The following is a 23447-nucleotide window of genomic DNA, read 5'->3' on the forward strand; positions in this document are numbered from 1 at the left end:
CCTCAGATTTTTACCTAGTAAGTACTATCGTGTAATTTTTGCATTTTACGTGTTTTTGCTAATGTCAAGTTTCGAACCAAGTACCTCTAGGCAGGGACGGATTCAAGGGGTGGCAAGGGTGGACTTTGGCCCCTCCCTCCCATCCTTAATGTTGTATATATTATATATTTAAAGTTGTTATTTTACACATAATTATTATTAATAGACTATAATTTTTATGTATAATCATAGTGTAAATTAATTCTGATAAATAAATCAATGTAAAATAGTTTTATATCGGTATAATTTGATCTCTATTTATATAAATTACAATTAAATTTTATGTAATATTTATTAAAAAAATGGTCAGCCCCCCGTTTGGTTAATTTTTGGATCCGTCCTTGCCTCTAGGTTGCAAAGTGATTCCTCAAATCAAGCGGCTACCCGGAAAATCCAAAATTATTAGTATTTTGTTTTTATTTCTTCAAAATTTTATACATCACCATCCCCATAATCAACATGATCGACTATGTATGATTCAAATACAGTGTTGAAATTATTTGACATTATTCTACAAGTACTCTCATATGAATTTATCTTAGTCATTTAACTAACCAACAACTTTGGTTATAAAAAAAAAAAAAACCAACCAACAACTTCGAAAAGTAAATATTCTTAAAATCATTCAAAAAGTGCATACAAAATCATAATGATTTATCATTACATCTGAGAATTGAGACAAAACTTAACACAAAATAACAAAAGAGAATTCCATAGAACACAAAAAAAAAAAAAAAAATTTAAGGTAATTAAAATCTCTAACGGGTTGCATTTGTGTCAAGTTCATTTGCTTTTGAAGCAATTTCCTCCAACTTCCCATTAATTTCACATGCTATAACATTCAAAACATCTGAATTCAGAGTCTTGATGAAACTTTCTTGGAGAAGACATTGATACAATGTCAAGGACTTCTGCATTTCCAAATTGTTCTTCTCTAGTTTCACCAATTGCACTTTCGACTTTGTAACCCTCTGCGTCAAATAGGTTTCATGGCTTAGCTTCTTCTTATTACCTTGTTCAAATTCAAAATGATTTTTGAATTTGTTGATAATCCTTTGGACCTCTGATGGAGAAGGCCAAACCTCTGGCTCTGAATGAAATTCACTATAAATTATACCGCAAGCATCAATTCCACAAAGGGTAGTGATTTCAGCCATACTTTTGTTGAGACTCTTTTTTCGCTTATTGTAGGTTATCTTTCTCGCTGACTCATTGACCATGAATGCAAGTTTCAACTTCTTTTTCATGGTGGATGTAAAAAGTTTTTTGTTGTGTGATTTATAGAACATTGAGTCATTTTATATAGCCTAGGCGCTCAAATTTCCTTTTGCGCATAAGCATTCATATACCTAAAATATGGAAAAATTTGGTACGTATTTGGGAATATCATAGCTGTACAAAAACATTTATATATGATAAGGACGTTTTTGGAAAGTTATAAATTATTAAAAAATAGTTATAGTTATTTGTTTAATTTGGAAAGTTTTATTAAGAAGGTGCATCAAAAGTGGTAATTACTTTTTATCATAATAATTAATGAAAACATACATTTCATCTAGCTATATTATATTTTTTTTATGGTGAAATCCAGCTATATTATATATATTATTATACTATATAGATAAATTTTCCTTATTAAATTGATGTATGTATATGGAAACCTTTTAAGTGGGAATTTTTTTTTGTTCATCAAAAGTAGTTAATCAAAACATACATTTCATATTTTCATCTAGCTATATTATATTATATTAGTATCCAGACTCGTGCCAAACTTCGGGTAAAATAATATTATTATACTATATAGATAAATTTTCAAAAACAAAAGGATTATTAACAAACTCAAGATAATAAATTCTAACTTAGAAATTCAATCTTATCTGACATATGCTGTAGTTACATGACATTTTATATTTAGATATGATGAGGTCAACTTCTTGGAGTTTAAGTCTAATAATTAATAAAATGCAGTAAACGTATTTCCTCAATAAAAAAAAGTAAATGTGCAGAAGCATGGCATTATAAAATTTAAGACAGGATATGACATGCTATAAGCATGGATTGAATTGGAAGGAACATGACTGCATGCAATATGGAATTCAAAAAAATGGTGTTAGACTATTTTATTATATTCTAATATTATTATGTGGATATGTATTTTTATTTAAATATATTATCTATTTATTAATAAGTTTTATTTAAAATGTGAAAGTATACAAGAGTTTGATTAAAACTTGAGACCAAAAGTTGTGATAGAAAAATTTTCAGGGACAAAAAAATGCGAAAAAAAATTTTGGGACTAAAAAGGAAATTATGGAAAACTATAGGGACCATCTACTTACATAATCTTAAGTAATTAATAAGACTAATTAAATTTTAATTGGGTAATTATATATAATAATGATCCGTTTCCGATGATAATCTTCTAATTGGTCATCATTTGCCTTCTAGTATCGTGTAGAAGATACTATTTTAGTATCGAACACACATCGATATCGGCACGTAATTATATTGAATTGTCATTTTCATAAATTATTATCAGTATCAACGTGTCAATGTTTGTGTTTAGATGAGTACTTAGCTCCTTCTTCCTTTCTTGTCTCTAAGGCCATAACTTGTATATAACCAAAATTCTTCATTTCATTCACCACCCCATTTCATAGAATAACACAAGTTCTGAAACTTGTTAATCGATTCTCATTCAACAATTCAAGTACATTATGTCGTTTTTCTTCCCATTCCATTTTCTTGTACACAAAGCAACTATTTTTCTTACTTTTTTCACCAATGTGAAACCAGTTTTCTTGCATGGCTTATCTGGTTTCCTCCATCTACTTCTGTTAGTGGCCTTATTAGTGTCATGGTTGTGGAAGAAACTTGCTACTATAGAATCCAGAAAGAGAATACAAAAGACCCTTTTCACAAGGACTCTTTTTTGTTCTTTTTCTGCTTTCAATTTTCTGCTTTGTTTCTTTGATTACTTCAGTTGGTATAGAAATGGTTTTTCTAAAGAAAAACTTGTGACCCTTTTAGATTTGGCTCTCAAAACCATTGCTTGGGGTGGTTTTTGTGTTTGTCTTGAAAGGAAACTCATCTGTTCATTGTTCTTCAGAACTTGGTGTCTTTTTGACCTCTTTGTTTCATGTTATTGCCTTACATTGGACATTGTTCTTCATGAAAAGCAAGCAATTCCATACTTGGTTTCTGATGGTTTTTCTGTTTGTGTGGGGTTACTTATCTGTTGCTTATGTTTTCTTGTGAAAAATGAGGGTGGAATAAAAGATAGAACTCTTCAAGAACCTCTTTTGAATGGCGATACAAAAGAAGCCAAAGGGTTTGTACTCAAATGCTGGTTTTTTCAGTATTCTTACATTCTCTTGGATTTTTCCACTGATTGTTGTAGGAAAGAACAAAACTTTAGACCTTGAAGATGTTCCTCAACTTGACAGAAGAGATAATTTATTTGGCGCTTTTCCGAATTTCAAGAATAAGCTTGAAGCATATTGTAGTGGTAATACTAATGACATCAACAAAGTGACCACATTTAAGCTAGTAAAGTCATTAGCATTCACATCTTGGAAAGAGATTCTTTTGACTGCTATTTTTGCATTTGTAAACACATTGGCATCTTATGTAGGTCCTTATCTTATAAATGATTTTGTTCAATATCTTAATGGACAAAGAAAATTTGAAAATGAAGGACTTGTTTTGGTGCCTGCATTTTTTGTAGCAAAGCTTCTTGAGTGTATAACAAAGAGACAATGGTTTTTCAGGTTGCAGCAAGTTGGAATTAGAATCCAAGCACTTCTTGTAACAATCATCTATAATAAAACTTTGACACTTTCATCTCAATCAAAGCAAGGCCACACTAGCGGCGAAATAATCAATTTCATGACTGTTGATGCAGAAAGAGTTGGCGACTTCAGTTACCATTTGCATGATCTTTGGTTGGTAGTTCTACAAATTTTAGTAGCTTTCTTTGTTTTGTATAAAAATCTCGGACTCGCATCGATTTCCGGGTTTGTTGCAACTATCATTGTAATGTTGGCAAATGTTCCTTTAGGATCAATCCAAGAGAAGTTTCAAGACAAGTTGATGGTGTCAAGAGACAAAAGAATGAAGGCCACATCAGAGATTTTAAGGAACGTGAGGATTCTTAAACTACAAGGATGGGAAATGAAGTTTCTGTCTAAGATAACTGAGCTCAGAAAGAATGAAGAATTCTGGTTATAATCAGGAAAGATCTTATCTTCACTTGCAACATTTCAGATTCTACAAGAACCAATTTATAATCTTCTCGAAACGATTTCAATGATGGCACAGGCTAAGGTTTCTCTCGACAGGATTGCATCTTTTCTTTGTCAAGATGACATGAAGTCTGATATTGTAGAGAAGCTTCCAAAGGGTAGTACTAGTAATAGTTCTGATATAGCAATTGAAGTAGTTGATGGAAATTTCTCTTGGGATTTACCTTTTTCAAATTTAGTATTGAAAAACATAAATCTTAAGATTTTTCACGGAACGAAAGTTGCTATTTGTGGTACTGTTGGATCAGGTAAATCTACTTTACTTTCATGTATATTAGGAGAAGTACCAAAAATATCAGGGGTAGTAAAGGTTTGTGGAATAAAGGCCTATGTAGCTCAGTCACCATGGATACAAAGTAGCAAGATAGAGGATAATATATTGTTTGGGAAGGATATGGAAAGGGAAAGATATGAGAAGGTTCTTGAAGCATGCTCACTAAAGAAGGATCTTGAGATTTTGTCATTTGGAGATCAAACAATGATAGGGGAGAGGGGAATAAATTTGAGTGGTGGACAGAAACAACGGATACAGATTGCCCGTGCTTTGTATCAAGACGCTGATATATATCTATTCGATGATCCGTTTAGTGCTTTGGATGCTCATACCGGAACTCATCTATTTAAGGTAACTCATTTTATTTTTTTACTGTTTTCAGCATAGACTTTAGGCATTACATTTCTTTACAAACATGACAATTACACCGACATGAAGTTATTGAATGTAAGCACATTTATCAGTGTCCTTGTCAAACATTGACACCATTCGAAATTTGTACCCGTCTTCAATATGAAATGTTGGTTCTGAAATGTGGCTCTTCTTATAGCACGTTCCTTGTGTTATTATTTTGGTAAATGATCATTTTCTTTTGATCATATGGTAGGAATGCTTGTTGGGATTTTTAAGTTCAAAGACTGTGATTTATGTCACGCATCAAGTCGAGTTCTTATCTGCTGCTGACCTTATCTTGGTAAGAAATTCTTATATCGTTTAAGTCAAGAGATTTTGCTTATTTTATTTCTTACTTATCAAATTATGCATTGTTTGTAAGGTTATGAAAGATGGAGAAATAACTCAATGTGGAAAGTACAATGATCTACTCAACTCAGGCATTGATTTTATGAAACTAGTTGGTGCTCATAGAGAAGCTTTGTCTGCACTTGATTCATCAAATGGAGATACAACAATATCTGATAAAATAAGTACATCACAAGAGTCTCTAGGTATCGCTCTTTCACACGAAGTCGACAAAATAGTACAGAATGCTGAAATAGATGACAAGTTTGAGGCAAAAGGCCAGATTGTTCAAGAAGAAGAAAGAGAGAGAAAGGTAAAGTTGGGTTTTCAGTGTATTGGAAATATATCACAATAGCATATGGAGGAGCTCTTATACCATTCATATTGATATCTGAAATCATGTTTCAACTTCTTCAAATTGGAAGCAACTATTGGATGGTTTCATCAACTCCTATTTCAAAAGATGTGAAGCCAACTGTTGGAGGAAGTAAACTCCTAGTTGTCTATGCAGCTTTGTCCATAGGAAGTTCTTTATGTGTCCTAGCTAGAGCAATACTTGTTGTCACATCTGGTTATAAGACTGCTACTCTACTCTTCACTAAAATGCATCTTTGCATTTTCCATGCTCCAATGTCATTTTTTGATGCCACTCCAAGTGGAAGAATCCTTAATAGGGTATGTGATACTGTGGATTTTACATTCTCTATATATTTTTTAGATTGAATATGTAACTAGATCCTTGAAATTATATGCATTGATCAAAATAGTCACATTCATCTTGTTAGTTGTTTCATTGTATATATGTTATGTAATTGTTTTGACAAATTTCATTTTCTTGTTCTTTTGAAGGCTTCTACTGACCAAAGTGCAGTGGATATAAACATTCCTTTTCAAACTGCATTAGTTGCTTGTTCTGTGATCCATCTTCTTGGAATTATAGCGGTGATGTGTCAAGTTGCATGGCAGGTTATCATTGTCTTTGTTCCTATGACAGCAATCTGCATATGGTATCAGGTATTTCATATGCAGCACATCTTGTACTTGCGATACTTTTTTTTTTTACTGCAATTGTACTTGCGATACTTATTCACAATGTTATGTGTTAAAAGATGACATCTTACAAACTTATAATTGTGCAGAAATATTATATACCATCAGGCCGTGAACTATCTCGTTTAGTCGGAGTTTGCAAAGCACCTGTCATCCAACACTTTGCTGAAACAATTTCAGGTACATCAACTATCAGAAGCTTTGATCAGGTATCAAGATTTGAAGAAACAAATATGAAATTAACAGATGGATATTCACGCCCCAAATTCAATATTGCTGGTGCTATGGAATGGTTGTGTTTTCGATTAGACATGGTGTCATCTATCACATTTGCCTTTTGCTTGGTAGTCTTGATAGCGGTTCCACAAGGAGTCATAAATTCAGGTAAGAAACTAAATTCTGATATATTTTCCTGTCATAAGTACTATATATGTTTGTTTATGTATAACATAATAACCGCTCCCCCTATTTGTTGTTTTCGAAGATGTTGCTGGTTTAGCCGTGACATATGGCCTTAATCTGAACATTATACAAGCATGGATGATATGGGAACTTAGCAACTTAGAGACCAAAATTATATCAGTAGAAAGAATACTTCAATATACTTCTATTCCTAGTGAGCCTCCTCTTGTTGTCGAGGAAAACCGGCCACAAGCTTCTTGGCCATTATATGGCACAATTGATATTCACAACTTGCAGGTAGTGTGCGAGTTATTACTTTTTTATCTTTTGTTCTGTTGTTGATTTCCAAAATCTGTACTAAGGTGTTTGTGTTACATAGATTGAAGTTGGTTTTGAAAACATGAAAATCTGTATAAAGTTATTTTACACATGCATCTAATAATGTGAATTTAATTAATTATTTTACACCGTTGGTGTAAAGTTATATTACACATGCATCCAATAATGTGAGTTTAATTAATTATTTTACACCGTCGGTGTAAAGTTATTTTTACACATGCATTATTTTACACCGTCGGTGTAAAGTTATTTTACACATGCGTTAATTATTTTACACCGTCGGTGTAAAGTTATTTTACACATGCATTAATTATTTTACACCGTCGGTGTAAAGTTATTTTTACACATGCATTATTTTACACCGTCGGTGTAAAGTTATTTTACACATGCATTAATTTTACACCGTCGGTGTATAGTTATTATGCATTAATTATTTTACACCGTCGGTGTAAAGTTATTTTACACATGCGTTAATTATTTTACACCGTCGGTGTAAAGTTATTTTACACATGCATTAATAATTATTTTACACCGTCGGTGTAAAGTTATTTTTACACATGCATTATTTTACACTGTCGGTGTAAAGTTATTTTACACATGCGTTAATTATTTTACACCGTCGGTGTAAAGTTATTTTACACATGCATTAATTATTTTACACCGTCGGTGTAAAGTTATTACACATGCATTATTTTACACCGTCGGTGTAAAGTTATTTTACACATGCGTTAATTATTTTACACCGTCGGTGTAAAGTTATTTTACACATGCATCATCCAATAATGCGAGTTTAATTATTGTGCACTGTCGATGTAAAGTTATTTTACACATGCATCCAATAATGCGAGTTTAATTAATTATTTTACACCGTCGGTGTAAAGTTATTTTACACATACATCCAATAATGTGAGTTTAATTAATTATTTTACACCGTCGGTGTAAAGTTATTTTACACATGCATCACCTAATGAGTAACAAAAATGATTTGTAGTATTTAGGGATGAACTGTTCATACAAACTTCAGAGATTATCATGAAAAGATATTCATATATAGTCATACCTGCACAATCCTTCTCTCATCAAGCCATTGTCTGACAGGCATGACCTTATTATTTTCATCCTTCCATTCATTAGCCATAACATTTGCAATTCTATTGGCAAAAACTTTTACTGTTGCTAGTTCCCTCTCCAATGTCCTTTTCTCCTCCTGAAAAATTACATGCAAAACCAAGTTACCACCACATAGGATCAACAAAACAATCAGTCATCAAAGGAAAAACAGAAAATCATGCCTGGAAGATCTCAATCTATCTCCTTAAGTCAAAATTTTGATGTTGAACGCCTTCTCTAGTGTACTTTCCAAAATCTTCTCTGCTTTCTATCAATGTAGTTTCTTTGGACTTTTTATCCTTTCCAAAGCCTTCTTATCTTCTTGAAGTGTTGTAATCTACGAAGCCAAATTGTATGTTAGTGTTGTCAGTCCACAAAATTCACTTAGATTTTTTTCTTTCTTTACAAATAAGTCCTAGCTTGCTGGAAATTGTACTATTTGTTATATTGTACCTCATTCCTATACATTTTAATCTCAGCTTCAAGTGGGGCAATGACAGTATCAATTGGAACAAAATATTCATCCTTTTGAAAACCAAATGAGAATAACATCAGTTTCCTCCATCACTTTCTTCCATAATAGAAAATGTTATGTTACAAGAAACTTTTTCACATTCACTGCAATACATAGTTTTTCATATTCAATACACTAACTCAAGCAAATCTCTTTCATATAAATATAGTGTGATAAAAAACTAAACCATGAAAGTTCATAAACTTGACCCCTCAATTTGATCATGATCAGTGTCTTCATTCTCTCAATTCAAATAAGCTATTTCAAAATAAAGTAAGCTAAAAATATGATGGATCTTACAAAGTGCCAAAGTTTATGAACAAATATCTCAACTTCAGAAATCAATAACCATCACTGGACCTTTATCATCATACACTAAACACTGAAATCAATAGTTTCTTTCTAACTTATTGTTCTTTCCAATAAAAGTGTGAAGTAAAACATATGCATAAATGAAACCAATTTACATGTACAATCACAAAAAAAAATTAATTCAACCACTACATGTGCCTCTTTGCTTACCATGCGAAAGACTATCCAACATCAATATTTGAAACATTATATCACTTTCAACCCCTTCATGCAACCATTTACTGATGATTTTGTTCTTTTCTTTTTCATATGAGAAGTATCACATTTTTTTTCTCTTTCCTTATGCTTATTTTTTTCCTTAGTTATACATTATGTGGTGAGAGCATATAAAAAACTGAAATTGACACTAAGTTAACCATAACTTGTTTCAACTTGCATCCAGGGACTAAATCCTAAAGAGCTTCCACCCTTTCACCAATCTTAATCTTTCAGCCAAAATCTTAATCTTAATTCAAAATAGCCGTTACTCGGCGTATCTAACTGAAAACAGAAAAACAATCAAATTCATTTGAAACAACAATAAGAGGGTTTCAGAAGGTGAAAAACATTTTTGTTTTCTCTAACCTGATTGACGCGATTCATTCTTTAGGGTTTCAGAATATAAATTTTACCTATAAAACAGAATGAAAAAAGAAAGAAACAGAAAGAGGATTAGAAAATTCAATCGAAGAAAATTTGGGCTTGATTTTTGTTTAACTTTGTATTTGATGAAGGTATGTCATAGTTTGTGCTTGATTTTTGTTTAACTTTGTATTTGATGAAGGTGCGTTATGCTCCACATATGCCGCTAGTTTTACGTGGCCTTACATGCACATTTGATGGAGGACTGAAAACTGGAATTGTTGGAAGAACTGGAAGTGGTAAATCAACTCTCATACAAGCTCTATTTCGAATAGTTGAGCCTTCTTTTGGGACAATTATGATTGATGGTATCAACATATCTTCCATTGGACTTCATGATTTGAGGTCAAAACTGAGTATTATTCCTCAGGATCCAACCATGTTTGAAGGGAATGTGAGGAGTAATTTGGATCCATTGGAAGAGTACACAGATGAACAAATTTGGGAGGTGAGTTAGTTTTATCCTATTTCTCCCATGCACGCGGCACACCCACATGCTGACACACACAAACAAACACTATCATGATGCTCAATATTGTGAAAAAATCATTGTCAAATGTGGATTATGCAGTCTTAATCGCAGCCACATTGTAGTCGAGATAGTATAAAAAAACTTGACATCGCATTACAGATTGCATTTACAAATCTTTTCATTAAAAAACTCTACATATAGTCATTCTTCAAAATAGTACCGCATTCGGCTTAACATTCTTTTATATAGGCACTAGATAAATGTCAACTTGGAGACGAAGTTAGAAGGAAAGACGGAAGGTTAGACTCGGCAGTGAGCGAGAATGGTGAGAATTGGAGTATGGGTCAGAGGCAGTTAGTCTGTCTTAGTAGAGTGCTGCTCAAGAAAAGTAAAGTCTTGGTACTAGATGAAGCTACTGCATCAGTCGACACGGCTACCGATAATTTTATACAGCAAACTCTTAGGCAACATTTCTCTGATTGCACAGTAATTACAATTGCACATAGAATAACTTCTGTTATTGACAGTGATATGGTTCTACTACTTAATCAAGGTGAGAAAATATGTTGTATTACATTCTTCTTTGAACTTGAAATTTATTTGTTATGCACTATTTCATATGATATAATTGGAAACAAATGCAGGAATAATTGAGGAGTATGATTCTCCAACAAGATTGCTAGAGAACAAGTTGTCATCTTTTGCTCAACTTGTTGCTGAGTATACCACAAGGTCCAACTTCAGTTTTCATCCACAAAAATAGTGTTTATATTTTAATGATAACAAATTTATGGAAGTATACAAGATTATGGAAGTATTCTGTACAAATTTATCTATCAATTCTATTATAGAGAAATTAAATGACACAATTAATGCAGGAGCAATATTTTGAGTCTCAGACTATGATATCTTAGTACCTTGTTTAATGATAACATGTGTGCTATGTTCTCTGCACCTATCAATTCAAAATAAGTTCTCATTATACAGCATTTCAAAAATATTAGACAATTATAATCAATCATAGTTCTTCAAGGAGTAAGTCTAGATTAAAATATAACAATAACAATAAACCATAGACAAAAAGATAAGTAAATGTACCCATAAAGATGATAAGAAATATTTGCATTCTCAACCAGTCACTCAAATGAGTCGATATGTGATCAACAGGCAAGATACAGAATCAAGCTAAGCTTTTGTTTCTAACAAAAATGATGAATCTGATTCCTGCCACTAAGGTCCTTTTACATTGTATATCATCATTCAAATAGCTTTGTCAACATCCATAGCATGCTCACTAGTAGTGCTGCTGGACCACAGCTTTATGGTGCGATCATGAGAGACGGTAACAATATACCCACCATCTCCATGAACATCCAGATGATAGTGTCTTAACAGGCTTAAAGTCGCGGCCTGACGAAACCTTGGCCGTCATGTCATATGAGGCAGTTACCAAAAAGTAACCCTTGTAACACCCAAACCCATTATTTAATAAAATTCTACCATTATAAATCTTTTCAAAATACGCGGCGGAAAATCAAAGTTTGTTATTATAAAAGTCATGGTTCGAGCATTACACTCTTCAACCAAAATAATACTAATGTAGTTAATTAGTAAAAATTAAATGCTTGTTTATACAAATATTTGAATCAAATAATATATTTATTGATTATACAAAACAACCTAGACAATAGACTTTATATACAATATAAAACCCTTTATAAAAGATACATTTTTCCAATCTAAATACATAAGTCATGAATGACTCTATATACTATATACAACCCACTTTCCCGTGTCACAATCAGAGCAGAGCTTCACCGACGACTCGACATCGAATACCACAAAACCTGTGAATCTGGACCCCAACGGTCCAATACATAACACATAAAAGAGAGTTAAACAACATACTCAAATATACAAGTGTAAGTAAATGGTACTTAAACACTTCTTCATAAAAACATGCATAATCATACATTATACATATACATCACCATCATTCATGCATATTCTTCATTTACAAGCATACATCATTAATCTCATTCAATCATAAGCTACGAAAGGTTATAACCAAATATCAATCATAATTCACATAACTCAATTACCAATAGGAATATACATAAAGTTCCTAATGTAATCTAACACCACAAATACATTGTTCAGATTATGGTCATGACGGACCCTGCGTTGTTCATTTTATAATCATGACGGACTCTGCTCCTCACATACGGATTAACAATCAACATTTACCAAGTATGTGTCAAACATCATCTATGATAAAATGCGCACATAATCCCTAATGCAATCTAATGTTTCACATTCATGCTATGTCCTCTAGACACCTCTAATGCATGTGGTACCATCGTCTTTATCAAACAAACATAGTTCGATATTCGTCTTAATTGGACAAGCCAATATCCCTAAATATTCATGATGCATGCACTCAAAACTCATGAATATATCCATCAACAATTGACATATAGCCCATCAACAATAACGTGGAACACTATCCAACGTCCGTCTTTATTAAGATAATCAATACCTTAATATTCGTCTTTATTAGAATAACAAGATCCTAATATCCGTCTTTATCGAATAACATAATTCGATATCCCTCAACAATTACGTCAACAACATCAACAATATCAACTAACATATATATCAACACATCATCAACATAATCAATAACAATTATATTCCACACATATAATCAACAATTCATCGACACATCATCACAATACAATTAATCATGGTTATAAACACCTAATTGTATGTTAGAATACTCTAATCACATCTTACAAACCTTTAATTGCACTTAGAAACATCAGCAAAATAAGTTCTAGTCTGTCATGGTGGCTTCAGCCAGAGAAATCCAGAGAAAGCTAGCAGGGACCCGTGGCTTACTGGCTTCAGCCAGAGAAAGCCAAAGAAAGCTAGGCCTCGCTGCAAGGCTGGCCTAGCCAGTAAGCTAGCCACAGGAGCTCTGTTTTCGGGTTTGAGCATAAATCCACCCAAAAATCCCATTTTTGATGTTCCAAATCCCAAATAAGTTTGTTTTCACGCATATAACATGTATATAAACATAAAATGGCAGTTCATATCACCGATCTACAACAAAACACATCAAAAAGTAGTGATTCTACACTTTTACTCAAAAACTCATAAATATCAATGTTCTTGCTCAAACATCAACAAATTCTCATTTTATCCAATAAATTCGTTCATACATCATGATAAAAACATGTTAAACATGTTATGAACCTTAGAATCGATTTCCATTAAGAAAATCCATCCAAAACTAAAACGAAAATGGGGTGGAAGAAGTTCGGGTGAGGAGAAATCGACATTCTCCCCTTCCTCGAGTCACCCACGAATATGAAATCTACTCTCTTACCTTAGATCCGAAGAAAGCTCGACGATTGCTCTTGATCTCTCTTGCTCAAGCTTGCCCTAGCTCTCCTCTTGCTCTCCCTTCTCTCTACTTCTCCCAAAAACAAGAAAAATGAATTCTTTCTCTCTCTAAGGGCTTCATATAGCGCCCCCCACCTTAAGTCCAAGGCCCATTGGGCCTCAAGCCCAGTAGCTTGGCCCAATTCGCGTTAACTCTCACTAACTCGCGCGTTAACTAAAACTCTCGATAAATAACTTAAAGTTACTATCTTACTTAAAACCACATCACCAAATAATTAAACACTTAAATAGTAAATAATAAATTTGGGTCGTTACAACCCTCATGCGGCTCAAATTTGACTTGTGATCGATATTGGATTAGAGTGAGCGGGAATGGTGTACAGGGATTTCTTTTTACGCATGTCCCAAATGCGACAAGTGTTATCTTCACGACCGGTGGCTTTCCAAGAACCAGTTTGACATGACCTTCTAGTTCTAGTTCAAGAACACTTCCCCCAGTACGAAGATCCCACAAACGAGCTAGAACATACAGTCAACAAGACGCAGCTAACGATCCATCATGATGAAAAGCTAAACTGTATACGCTTCCACTATGGCCTTCTTGAAGAAGCAACTCCTCTCCTTTTTCAATGTCCCATAATCTCCATGTCTTGTCAAAGCTAGCAGTGCCTAATTATTTCCTTGACAGATGGAAGGCAATGCGTGCAATTCAAGACTATCAACATGACCCTCAAATCAAATGTTCTCAAAAAAGATCCTTGATCATTCCAATACTTCGCTGTCCGGTCAGCAGAGCCAGTTGCTAAATGATTGTGCTGAATAAGCAACATCTGGAGCACGCTCGGTGTGTCCCTTTAAGGTATAAACTTTGGGCTTATTTGGATCCACGTACTATTATAAGTTTTTCAAGCTAGTTTAGGAAGAAAAAAAAAAAAAAAACAGTTTATAAAGATACAAATTTTGTTATTGAAAACTTATGAAGTAACATAAAAGTTTATTTATTTGCATAAGCTCTATTTATAAGCTAAAAAATAAGTCAAATTCAAATGTACCCTTTATCTCTCTCTACTTTTCTCAATAAACAATCACCATTCACCAATGAAAATTGTTTTTGCGTCTCACATTTATTTTAAGGAAAACACAAAAAAATACTCCAAATTACGCTTTGATTTTTCTTAATAATTCTCCCTCCGATCCTATATAAGAAAAAGTTTGTTTTTCACATTAATCGCAAAACTAATGTATATAGACAATATTATAGTCTACATACATCAATTTTACAATTTATATAAAAAGTAAACATTTTCTTATATATAGAACTAAAGGAAGTATGTTTTTTGTTTTAATATTCTTTTAAGATATACTACATACAACTCCTTACTTAAAAAAACAAAAAGAATACTGTTGGTGTTTTGATTGGCTACATTTTGCAAAAGCCAACCAGCCAGATGCTGGACTGAGGTGCTGTAGCATTATAGTACAGCATCCTGAAGCTCTGTTTTTCGTGCAGAATTTTTATTTCAAATCTGAGTCAAGATTTGCTTCAATTATATATTCAGGCACGTGCGTCTGGGCAAAACGAGCCTTGCTCAGCAAGTTTTATTGAAGTCGGTTGAAGGAATGTTATTTAAAACAAAAATATAATTATATTATATTTTTAGCGTTTTTTTTGTTTGGTACAACATGAATTATATTTCTGGAAATAATTTAGGGTTGGCCACAATTCCTACAGCTGTATTTGTCTGAAGACCTAGCTTGCCCATCAAGACAATTGAAGACTATAAATATGTGAAGCCTCAAGCTATTCTACTCATGTATTCTAAACCGTGTTCTTTACAAAGTGTGAGTTTTTAGGGTTTAGAGTTTGTGTCTTTTGTCAGCCTTTCTTGTGTCAATCTGATGCAAGTTTAGGACTGTGTTTGTGTTGTTTATTGTAAGCTACTCCTAAGCTTTGAAGCACGGAGTTAGTGTGTGTGATTCACTCATAAGCTTTTAAGCAAGAGTGTGGTCTAGTTTTTAGGAGAGTGTCTCCATCCTGATTATTATTATTGACAGCAACATAGTACGTGTTGTTAGAGGGAATTTGGGACGGGGTCTCATTATCTAAGAGGTTCTTAGGTAGGATTGCACGGGTAGTGTCTAGGTGATAAGTCAAGTACCGGGTGTTGGTCGAGGGCTTTGAACTAGAGCTATTATAGTGGATTCATTCCTGGATTGGTATCCCCCAGAGTAGGTGACGTTGCACTGAACTGGGTTAACAACTATCTGTCTTATTTATTATTCTGCCATTTATTTATTTATTTCCTGTGTTCTGCGACTGTCTTGCTGCAACGTATGCTATAGCATCTTGTGCAGCATTGTGTTCACTGCGTGCCAGATTTCAATTGGTATCAGAGCAGGCACCCTTTCTGGTTATAGGGTGAGCTCCAGGGAGAATGTCTGGCAACATGGACAAAGAAGGAGGGCTTGTAAGCAGACCACCGCTTCTCGTTGGTGTCTCCAACTATGATTATTGGAAATCACGCATGATTGCTTTCCTAAAATCTATGGATAGCAAAACTTGGAAAGCTGTTCTGAAAGGATGGGACCCCCCTGTGGTCATGGACAAAGATGGAAAGCCAACACTTGAACTAAAAGCTGAGGAGGACTGGTCTAAAGAAGAAGATGAGCTTGCTTTGGGAAACTCAAAAGCATTATATGCATTATACAATGGGGTAGACAAACACATCTTCAAGCTGATCAAAAAATGTGTCTCAGCAAAGGAAGCTTGGAAGATTCTTGAAACTGTTCATGAAGGTACTCCTCAGGTAAAGATGTCTAAATTACAGATCCTTACTACTCAGTTTGAAAATTTACGTATGAAGGATGAGGAAACAATCCAAGATTTTCATATGACTATTCTAGATTATGATAATCAATTTGATTCTTTGGGGGAGAAAATTCCCGAAGAAAAGTTAGTAAGAAAAATGCTCAGATCTCTTCCAAAGAAATTTGATATGAAAGTCACAGCTATGGAAGAAGCCAAAAACATATCTCAGATGAAACTGGATGAACTGGTTGGATCACTCCAAACTTATGAAAGTGCTGCAAATGGAAGAAGTGAAAAGAAAAATAAGAGCATTGCATTCTCATCTAAAAATAATGAAGAAGAACTGGAGGAGGATGAAGAATCTAATGAAAGTATCTCTGAAGCTATGGAATTGCTGGGAAAACAGTTCAACAAAGTTCTAAAACAAATGGACAAAAGACCCAGACCAAATTCTAAGAATGATGCTCCAAGCACTATGCGCAACATTGTGAATCAAGGAAAACCTAAGAGTGATGAAAAGTCAAGCTTAAACAAGAATATTCAATGTCATGAATGCGAGGGATATGGTCACATCAGACCTGAATGTCCAACATATCAGAAAAGAACGAAAAAAGGACTAACTGTCAGTTGGTCTGATGATGATGACTCAGAAGATGATACAGCATCTGTGACTGCCAAACATATCTCAGTCTTAACAGGTACTATTACATCTGATACAGAATCTTGTGATGGAGAGGTAACCTACGAAGAACTTGCTGATTCTTACAAAGAACTCTGCCTCAAGAGTGGAGAAATATGCAGAGTCATTGAGAAACAAAAGGTAACCATCAATCAATTGAAGGCAGAAAAATTTGAAAATATATCAAAGATGGATGAGCTCCAGAAGAAGGTAAATTATCTATCCTCTGATCTTGATGAAGCTAAGGAAGTCATTGAAAAATTAAATGCTGACATTTGGCGTTTGAGAAAATTCTCCGACATGTTGTATAAAGATGATGATCATCTTGATAAACTTCATAAAGCTGATGGTCAACTAGAAGAAATCTTAGACAAAAATGTTCTAAAGCCTAAATATATTGGGCTTAGTTATGAGAATGTCAACAAACACAAAGGTTACAGCTCAGATCTCACGTACATGCATCCAAAAGAAACTCATAAGCAAAAGATGCCTCAACAGATGCTACAACATCATAAGCAGCATCCCTTGTCAAAGAACAAAAGAAAACATCACTCTTGGATATGTCACTACTGTGGTAGAAAAGGGCATATAAGACCTTTTTGTTACAAATTGTTTGGATACCCTAACAGGCATCATCAGCCTAAACCAGTTTCCACAACTGCCTCCACTCAACAAGAATGGAAACCTAAAGGTAAGAATGTGAAGACCAATGATGGTACTCAACTTGAGAAGAAGATTACTGCTCTGGTTGCTCACACATCACTTAGAGCTTCATCAAGGGAAGACTGGTATTTCGATAGTGGTTGTTCAAGACACATGACCGGAATTGGAAAATTTCTTGTTGATTTAAAGTCTTACTCAACTAGTTTTGTAACTTGTGGTAATGGTACTAAAGGAGAAATTGTTGGTATAGGGGAGCTCAACAGTAATAGCTTGCCTAAACTAAGCAATGTGTTGTTAGTAAAAGGATTGACTGCAAATTTAATAAGCATCAGTCAATTATGCGACCAAGGGATGAAGGTAAACTTCACCAAGTCTGAATGTTTGGTTACAAATGATGAGGGTGAAATTTTGATGAGGGGCGTCAGATCAGAAGACAACTGCTACTTATGGGTTCCCCAAGAAGAGGCAAATGTGTCGACATGCTTAATCACGAAAGAAGATGAAATAAAATTGTGGCACCAAAAACTTGGCCATCTCAACCTAAGAAGCATGAAGAAAGCTATACCTGAAGAAGCCATCAAGGGCTTGCCAAATCTCAAGATCGAAGAAGGAAGCATTTGTGGTGAATGTCAAATTGGAAAACAAACCAAGAAGCCACATCCAAAGCTGCAGCATCTTACCACTACCAGAGTTCTTGAGCTTCTACACATGGATTTGATGGAACCTATGCAAACTGAAAGCTTAGGAGGAAAAAGGTATGCCTATGTTGTTGTAAATGATTTCTCTAGATATACCTGGATAAATTTTATTGGAAAGAAATCAGAGACCTTTGACGTATTCAAAGATCTATGTATTCTACTTCAAAGAGAGAAAAACAATGTTGTGTTAAGGATCAGAAGTGATCATGGAAAGGAGTTTGAAAACTCTAGATTCTCTGACTTTTGTGCCTCTGAATGCATCATCCATGAATTTTCATCTCTCATTACACCACAACAAAATGGTGTAGTAGAAAGAAAGAATAGAATTATACAAGAGTCTGCAAGAGTAATGTTACATGCAAAGAAACTCTCTCATGGTTTTTGGGCAGAAGCTATGAACACTGCTTGTCATATTCATAATCGTGTCACCTTGAGATCTGGAACTACATCTACTCTGTATGAATTGTGGAAAGGTAGAAAACCTACTGTTAAGTACTTTCATGTGTTTGGAAGTAAATGTTATATCGTGTCTGATAGAGAACCAAGAACTAAAATGGATCCTAAAAGTGATGAAGGCATATTCTTGGGATACTCAACAAATAGCAGAGCCTACAGAGTATATAACTACATAACCAAAACCATGATGGAATCTATAAATGTAGTAATAGATGGTATTTCAAGTGAAGTTGTGAAAGATGATACAGAAGATGCTACAGCATCTATCCAAGGTAGTATAGATTCTGAAACTATTGAGGAATTCAAGAATGATACAGAGATTACTACACCTGAACCAATCTTTGCTACTTCAAAGAAAGGGTCATCCATTCGTACTCAAAAGAATCATCCTACAGATCTGATTATTGGTAATCCTAATCATGGAATTACTACTAGAAGGACACTTGACTTAGTTCCTAGACCAGAAAATACTAATGTGATTGGTACCAAGTGGGTCTACAAGAACAAGTCTATGCTAGAGGGGTATTGTAACGCTGATTGGGCAGGTTGTGCAGATGATAGAAAAGGCACCTCAGGAGCTTGTTTCTTTTTAGGCAACAATCTTATATCCTGGTTCAGCAAGAAACAAAAGTGTGTATCTTTATCTACAGCTGAAGCAGAGTACATAGCTGCTGGTAGTAGCTGTTCCCAACTATTATGGATGAAACAAATGTTGTTGGAGTACAATGTGGTACAAGATGCTATGGCATTGTACTGTGATAACCTTAGTGCAATCAATATTTCAAAGAATCCTATCCAACATAGTAGGACGAAGCATATTGATATTAGGCACCATTTTATCAGAGATCTTGTTGAAGAAGGTATTGTGACTCTTGAGCATATTGCCACTGAAGAACAACTGGCTGATATTTTTACTAAGGCTCTAGATGCGGTCCAATTTGAAAAATTGCGAGGCAAACTTGGGATTTGCCTATCTGAAGAGTTATAGCAATTATTGAAAGTGTGCCGTGCAGTTTTCTCTTCAACTTATTTAGTAATGCACGCTGTTATGGGTAATGTTGAAACATCTGAAGATTTGGTAAGAATTGTGTGTTTGTTGATGATAAGGATGTTTCTTGTGGTGAGAAAGTATTTGTCAAAGAAAGTTATGTGGTGTTCTCCCCTGCTGTGTTTAACATTTGTTGGTAATGATATTAGCGCTCCAACTGAGGTCAAAGATGACTCTGTGTTGGAACATGTCAAGAAGAGTGTTCCTGAGAAAGATGTTGCACATGATGCTACAACATCTGCAGCACGGGAAAATTTGGATAACATTGTTATACCCGAGTCTCCAGATAATGTTATTGTTCCTAACAAAGAAAAGGGTTCTGAAGCAACTACTACTGATAATGTTTTTGTTCATCATATCTATGTGATCCCTTATGTTGATGATAGTGGTAAAACTATGTCTGTTCCTTTGAATGTTGATGAATCTGCTGAGAAAGATTCAAATGTTATTTATGTGGACAATCTCAACCTTACTGAGAGGACTCCTGCTTCTAGTACTAGGAGGCTGAGAAGCAGTACTGGAAAGGGTTTAGCAACCTCCTCTGAAAAAGCTGTATTTGGGCCTAGGAAACAGTGGAGCAAGGTCACTGTACCCTCTGAAAGTAAGAAGAAGATTGTGAAGAGAAAAACTATCTCTTCTAGTGATTCTGATTATGAGGAAGATCAAGATGCTGGAGCATCTCCTGCAGCATCTCCTGCAGCATCTCCTCAGAAGTCTGCCAAGAGAAAAAGAATGGCTCCTAATGTCCCATCTGTACCAATTGATAATGTCTCCTTTCATTGTGTTGAGTATGTTGACAGGTGGAAATTTGTGGTGAAAAGAAGAATAGCCATTGAAAGAAACCTTAATGAAGACTTCTTGAAATGTCAAGACATTGTAAATCTTATAGAGGAGGCAGGGCTGATTAAAACTGTGTCTGAACTGGGAAAATGCTATGAAAAACTGACAAGAGAATTCTTGGTGAACATCCCATCTGACTGTGATGATCCTTTGAGCCCTGAATACTTAAAGGTGTATGTAAGAGGAAAATGTGTTGATTTCTCGCCAGCCATCATCAATGAATATCTGGGAAGAAGTGATGATCCTGCACCTGAGCTGGAGATTTCTATGAATGAAGTTTGTAAGACTATAACTGGTGACAAGGTAAGAGTGTGGCCAAGAGCTGGCAAACTGTCTGCTGCAAAATTGACTACAAAATATGCTCTGCTGAACAAAATAGGTGCAGCAAACTGGGTCCCCACTACACACTCCAACAGTGTAGCTACAGGTTTGGCCAAGTTCATCTATGCCATAGGTACTAGTACTGCTTTTGATTATGGCACTCATATTTTTAATGCAACAATTCTCCATGGCTCTTCCACTGCTGTAAAAATGCCAATAGCCTTTCCCACTCTGATCTGTGGTATTATCTTGTCTCAACATCCTGACATCTGCACTAACTCTGATGTGCCTGTCCCTAGACCTTCAGCTTTGACCATTGATTTTAGATTGTTGGAAGGTACTCATGCTGCAGACATTGCTGTAGCATCTTTGAAGAAACCAGCTGCAGGTATGACCAAGAGACAGATGATTGCTAATCTCAGGGAGGTTAGTAAAATGCTAGGTGAGAAGAAGGAGCTGGTAGATGGTGTAATCCAAGCCTTGGAGCTTGAACAGTCACAGGCAAATGAGGATGGAGTTGGTCCTTCCCATGGTGCTTCCCATGATGATGATCTTGCAGGTGGTGACACTGTAGAAGAGGAGATGGCCTCTGATGAAAGCCCCTCCATATGAGCTGCCTATTTTCTTTTGGCTGTTGTGTTTTTGTCTTTATCTGGATTGTATTTTTTTGAAGGCTTAGGCCTCTTGGGTTGTAATATGTACTATGTGGTTCCTTATGCTCTGACATCCTATGACTTTGTGGTACTTGGTATTCTATGGATCTTTGTTTTGCTCCTATTCTGTGGTACTGACTTTATTTGTCAGAATTTATGGCTAAAAAGGGGGAGTAAAATGTGATATGAATATGCATGATGTGATGAAGAATGCTATAGCATCTGTATAGCATGTTTTATGTGAGATGCATACTTTGAGGGGGAGTGAAAGTTTATGCATGATTTGAGGGGGAGTAGGTAGAATTTATTTTTCTACTACTTTTAATATGCATGCTTATATAGGAATTTATTTTTCCTATTCTCTGTGGCGTTGCTTAAATTTTACGGAGTTTATTTCTCCTATCTTGAATCCACTATGTGAGAGTTTATTTCTCTCTATCTGTACTTTGAGGCTAGATGTGTTATGTTCCGCTGTTGTATGCCTCTGATGCTTACGTGCTAGCTATCTTTTCATCTGATGAATTTCATACTTTCTTTCTTAGTTGTGTGCTTATGTTGACTCGAAGGAAAGTTTAAATAGCTTAGCATCGTTCTACTTTCTTTCCTAGTTGTGTGCTTATGTTGACTCAAAGGAAAGTTTAGACTGTATCTCTCTATGCACTGGCCTAAGGTTGTTTTAGCCAAAATTTGCCAAAGGGGGAGATTGTTGGTGTTTTGATTGGCTACATTTTGCAAAAGCCAACCAGCCAGATGCTGGACTGAGGTGCTGTAGCATTATAGTACAGCATCCTGAAGCTCTGTTTTTCGTGCAGAATTTTTATTTCAAATCTGAGTCAAGATTTGCTTCAATTATATATTCAGGCACGTGCGTCTGGGCAAAACGAGCCTTGCTCAGCAAGTTTTATTGAAGTCGGTTGAAGGAATGTTATTTAAAACAAAAATATAATTATATTATATTTTTAGCGTTTTTTTTGTTTGGTACAACATGAATTATATTTCTGGAAATAATTTAGGGTTGGCCACAATTCCTACAGCTGTATTTGTCTGAAGACCTAGCTTGCCCATCAAGACAATTGAAGACTATAAATATGTGAAGCCTCAAGCTATTCTACTCATGTATTCTAAACCGTGTTCTTTACAAAGTGTGAGTTTTTAGGGTTTAGAGTTTGTGTCTTTTGTCAGCCTTTCTTGTGTCAATCTGATGCAAGTTTAGGACTGTGTTTGTGTTGTTTATTGTAAGCTACTCCTAAGCTTTGAAGCACGGAGTTAGTGTGTGTGATTCACTCATAAGCTTTTAAGCAAGAGTGTGGTCTAGTTTTTAGGAGAGTGTCTCCATCCTGATTATTATTATTGACAGCAACATAGTACGTGTTGTTAGAGGGAATTTGGGACGGGGTCTCATTATCTAAGAGGTTCTTAGGTAGGATTGCACGGGTAGTGTCTAGGTGATAAGTCAAGTACCGGGTGTTGGTCGAGGGCTTTGAACTAGAGCTATTATAGTGGATTCATTCCTGGATTGGTATCCCCCAGAGTAGGTGACGTTGCACTGAACTGGGTTAACAACTATCTGTCTTATTTATTATTCTGCCATTTATTTATTTATTTCCTGTGTTCTGCGACTGTCTTGCTGCAAC

General features: G+C 34.9%; 2 protein-coding genes and 1 pseudogene across 2 annotated transcripts; 2 read left to right on the plus strand and 1 right to left on the minus strand.

Moving 5' to 3' along the window:
• Positions 1-797: 797 nt before the first annotated feature.
• Positions 798-1286, minus strand: LOC123915202 (agamous-like MADS-box protein AGL80). The gene has a single exon (XM_045966345.1). The coding sequence runs from the start codon at positions 1284-1286 to the stop codon at positions 798-800; it is 489 nt and encodes a 162-aa protein (XP_045822301.1).
• An 827-nt stretch (positions 1287-2113) lies between these two features.
• On the plus strand, positions 2114-11001 carry LOC123915203 (annotated as a pseudogene).
• A 3451-nt stretch (positions 11002-14452) lies between these two features.
• On the plus strand, positions 14453-21772 carry LOC123915204. The gene is made up of 2 exons (XM_045966346.1): positions 14453-14505; positions 20494-21772. Exons 1-2 carry the CDS (start codon positions 14453-14455, stop codon positions 21770-21772), a joined length of 1332 nt encoding a protein of 443 aa, XP_045822302.1.
• Positions 21773-23447: the final 1675 nt, after the last annotated feature.

Source organism: Trifolium pratense, linkage group LG3, assembly GCF_020283565.1.
Source record: "Trifolium pratense cultivar HEN17-A07 linkage group LG3, ARS_RC_1.1, whole genome shotgun sequence".
In the NCBI taxonomy this organism is placed as follows: domain Eukaryota; kingdom Viridiplantae; phylum Streptophyta; class Magnoliopsida; order Fabales; family Fabaceae; genus Trifolium; species Trifolium pratense.

Coding starts and splice junctions, on each gene's coding strand:
- LOC123915202 (XM_045966345.1), bottom strand. CDS start 1,286: ATGAAAAAGAAGTTGAAACTTGCATTCATGGTCAATGAGTCAGCGAGA.
- LOC123915204 (XM_045966346.1), top strand. CDS start 14,453: ATGATTGTGCTGAATAAGCAACATCTGGAGCACGCTCGGTGTGTCCCT. Junction 14,506..20,493: donor GCTCGGTGTGTCCCTTTAAG/GTATAAACTTTG, acceptor TCCTGCTTCTAG/TACTAGGAGGCTGAGAAGCA.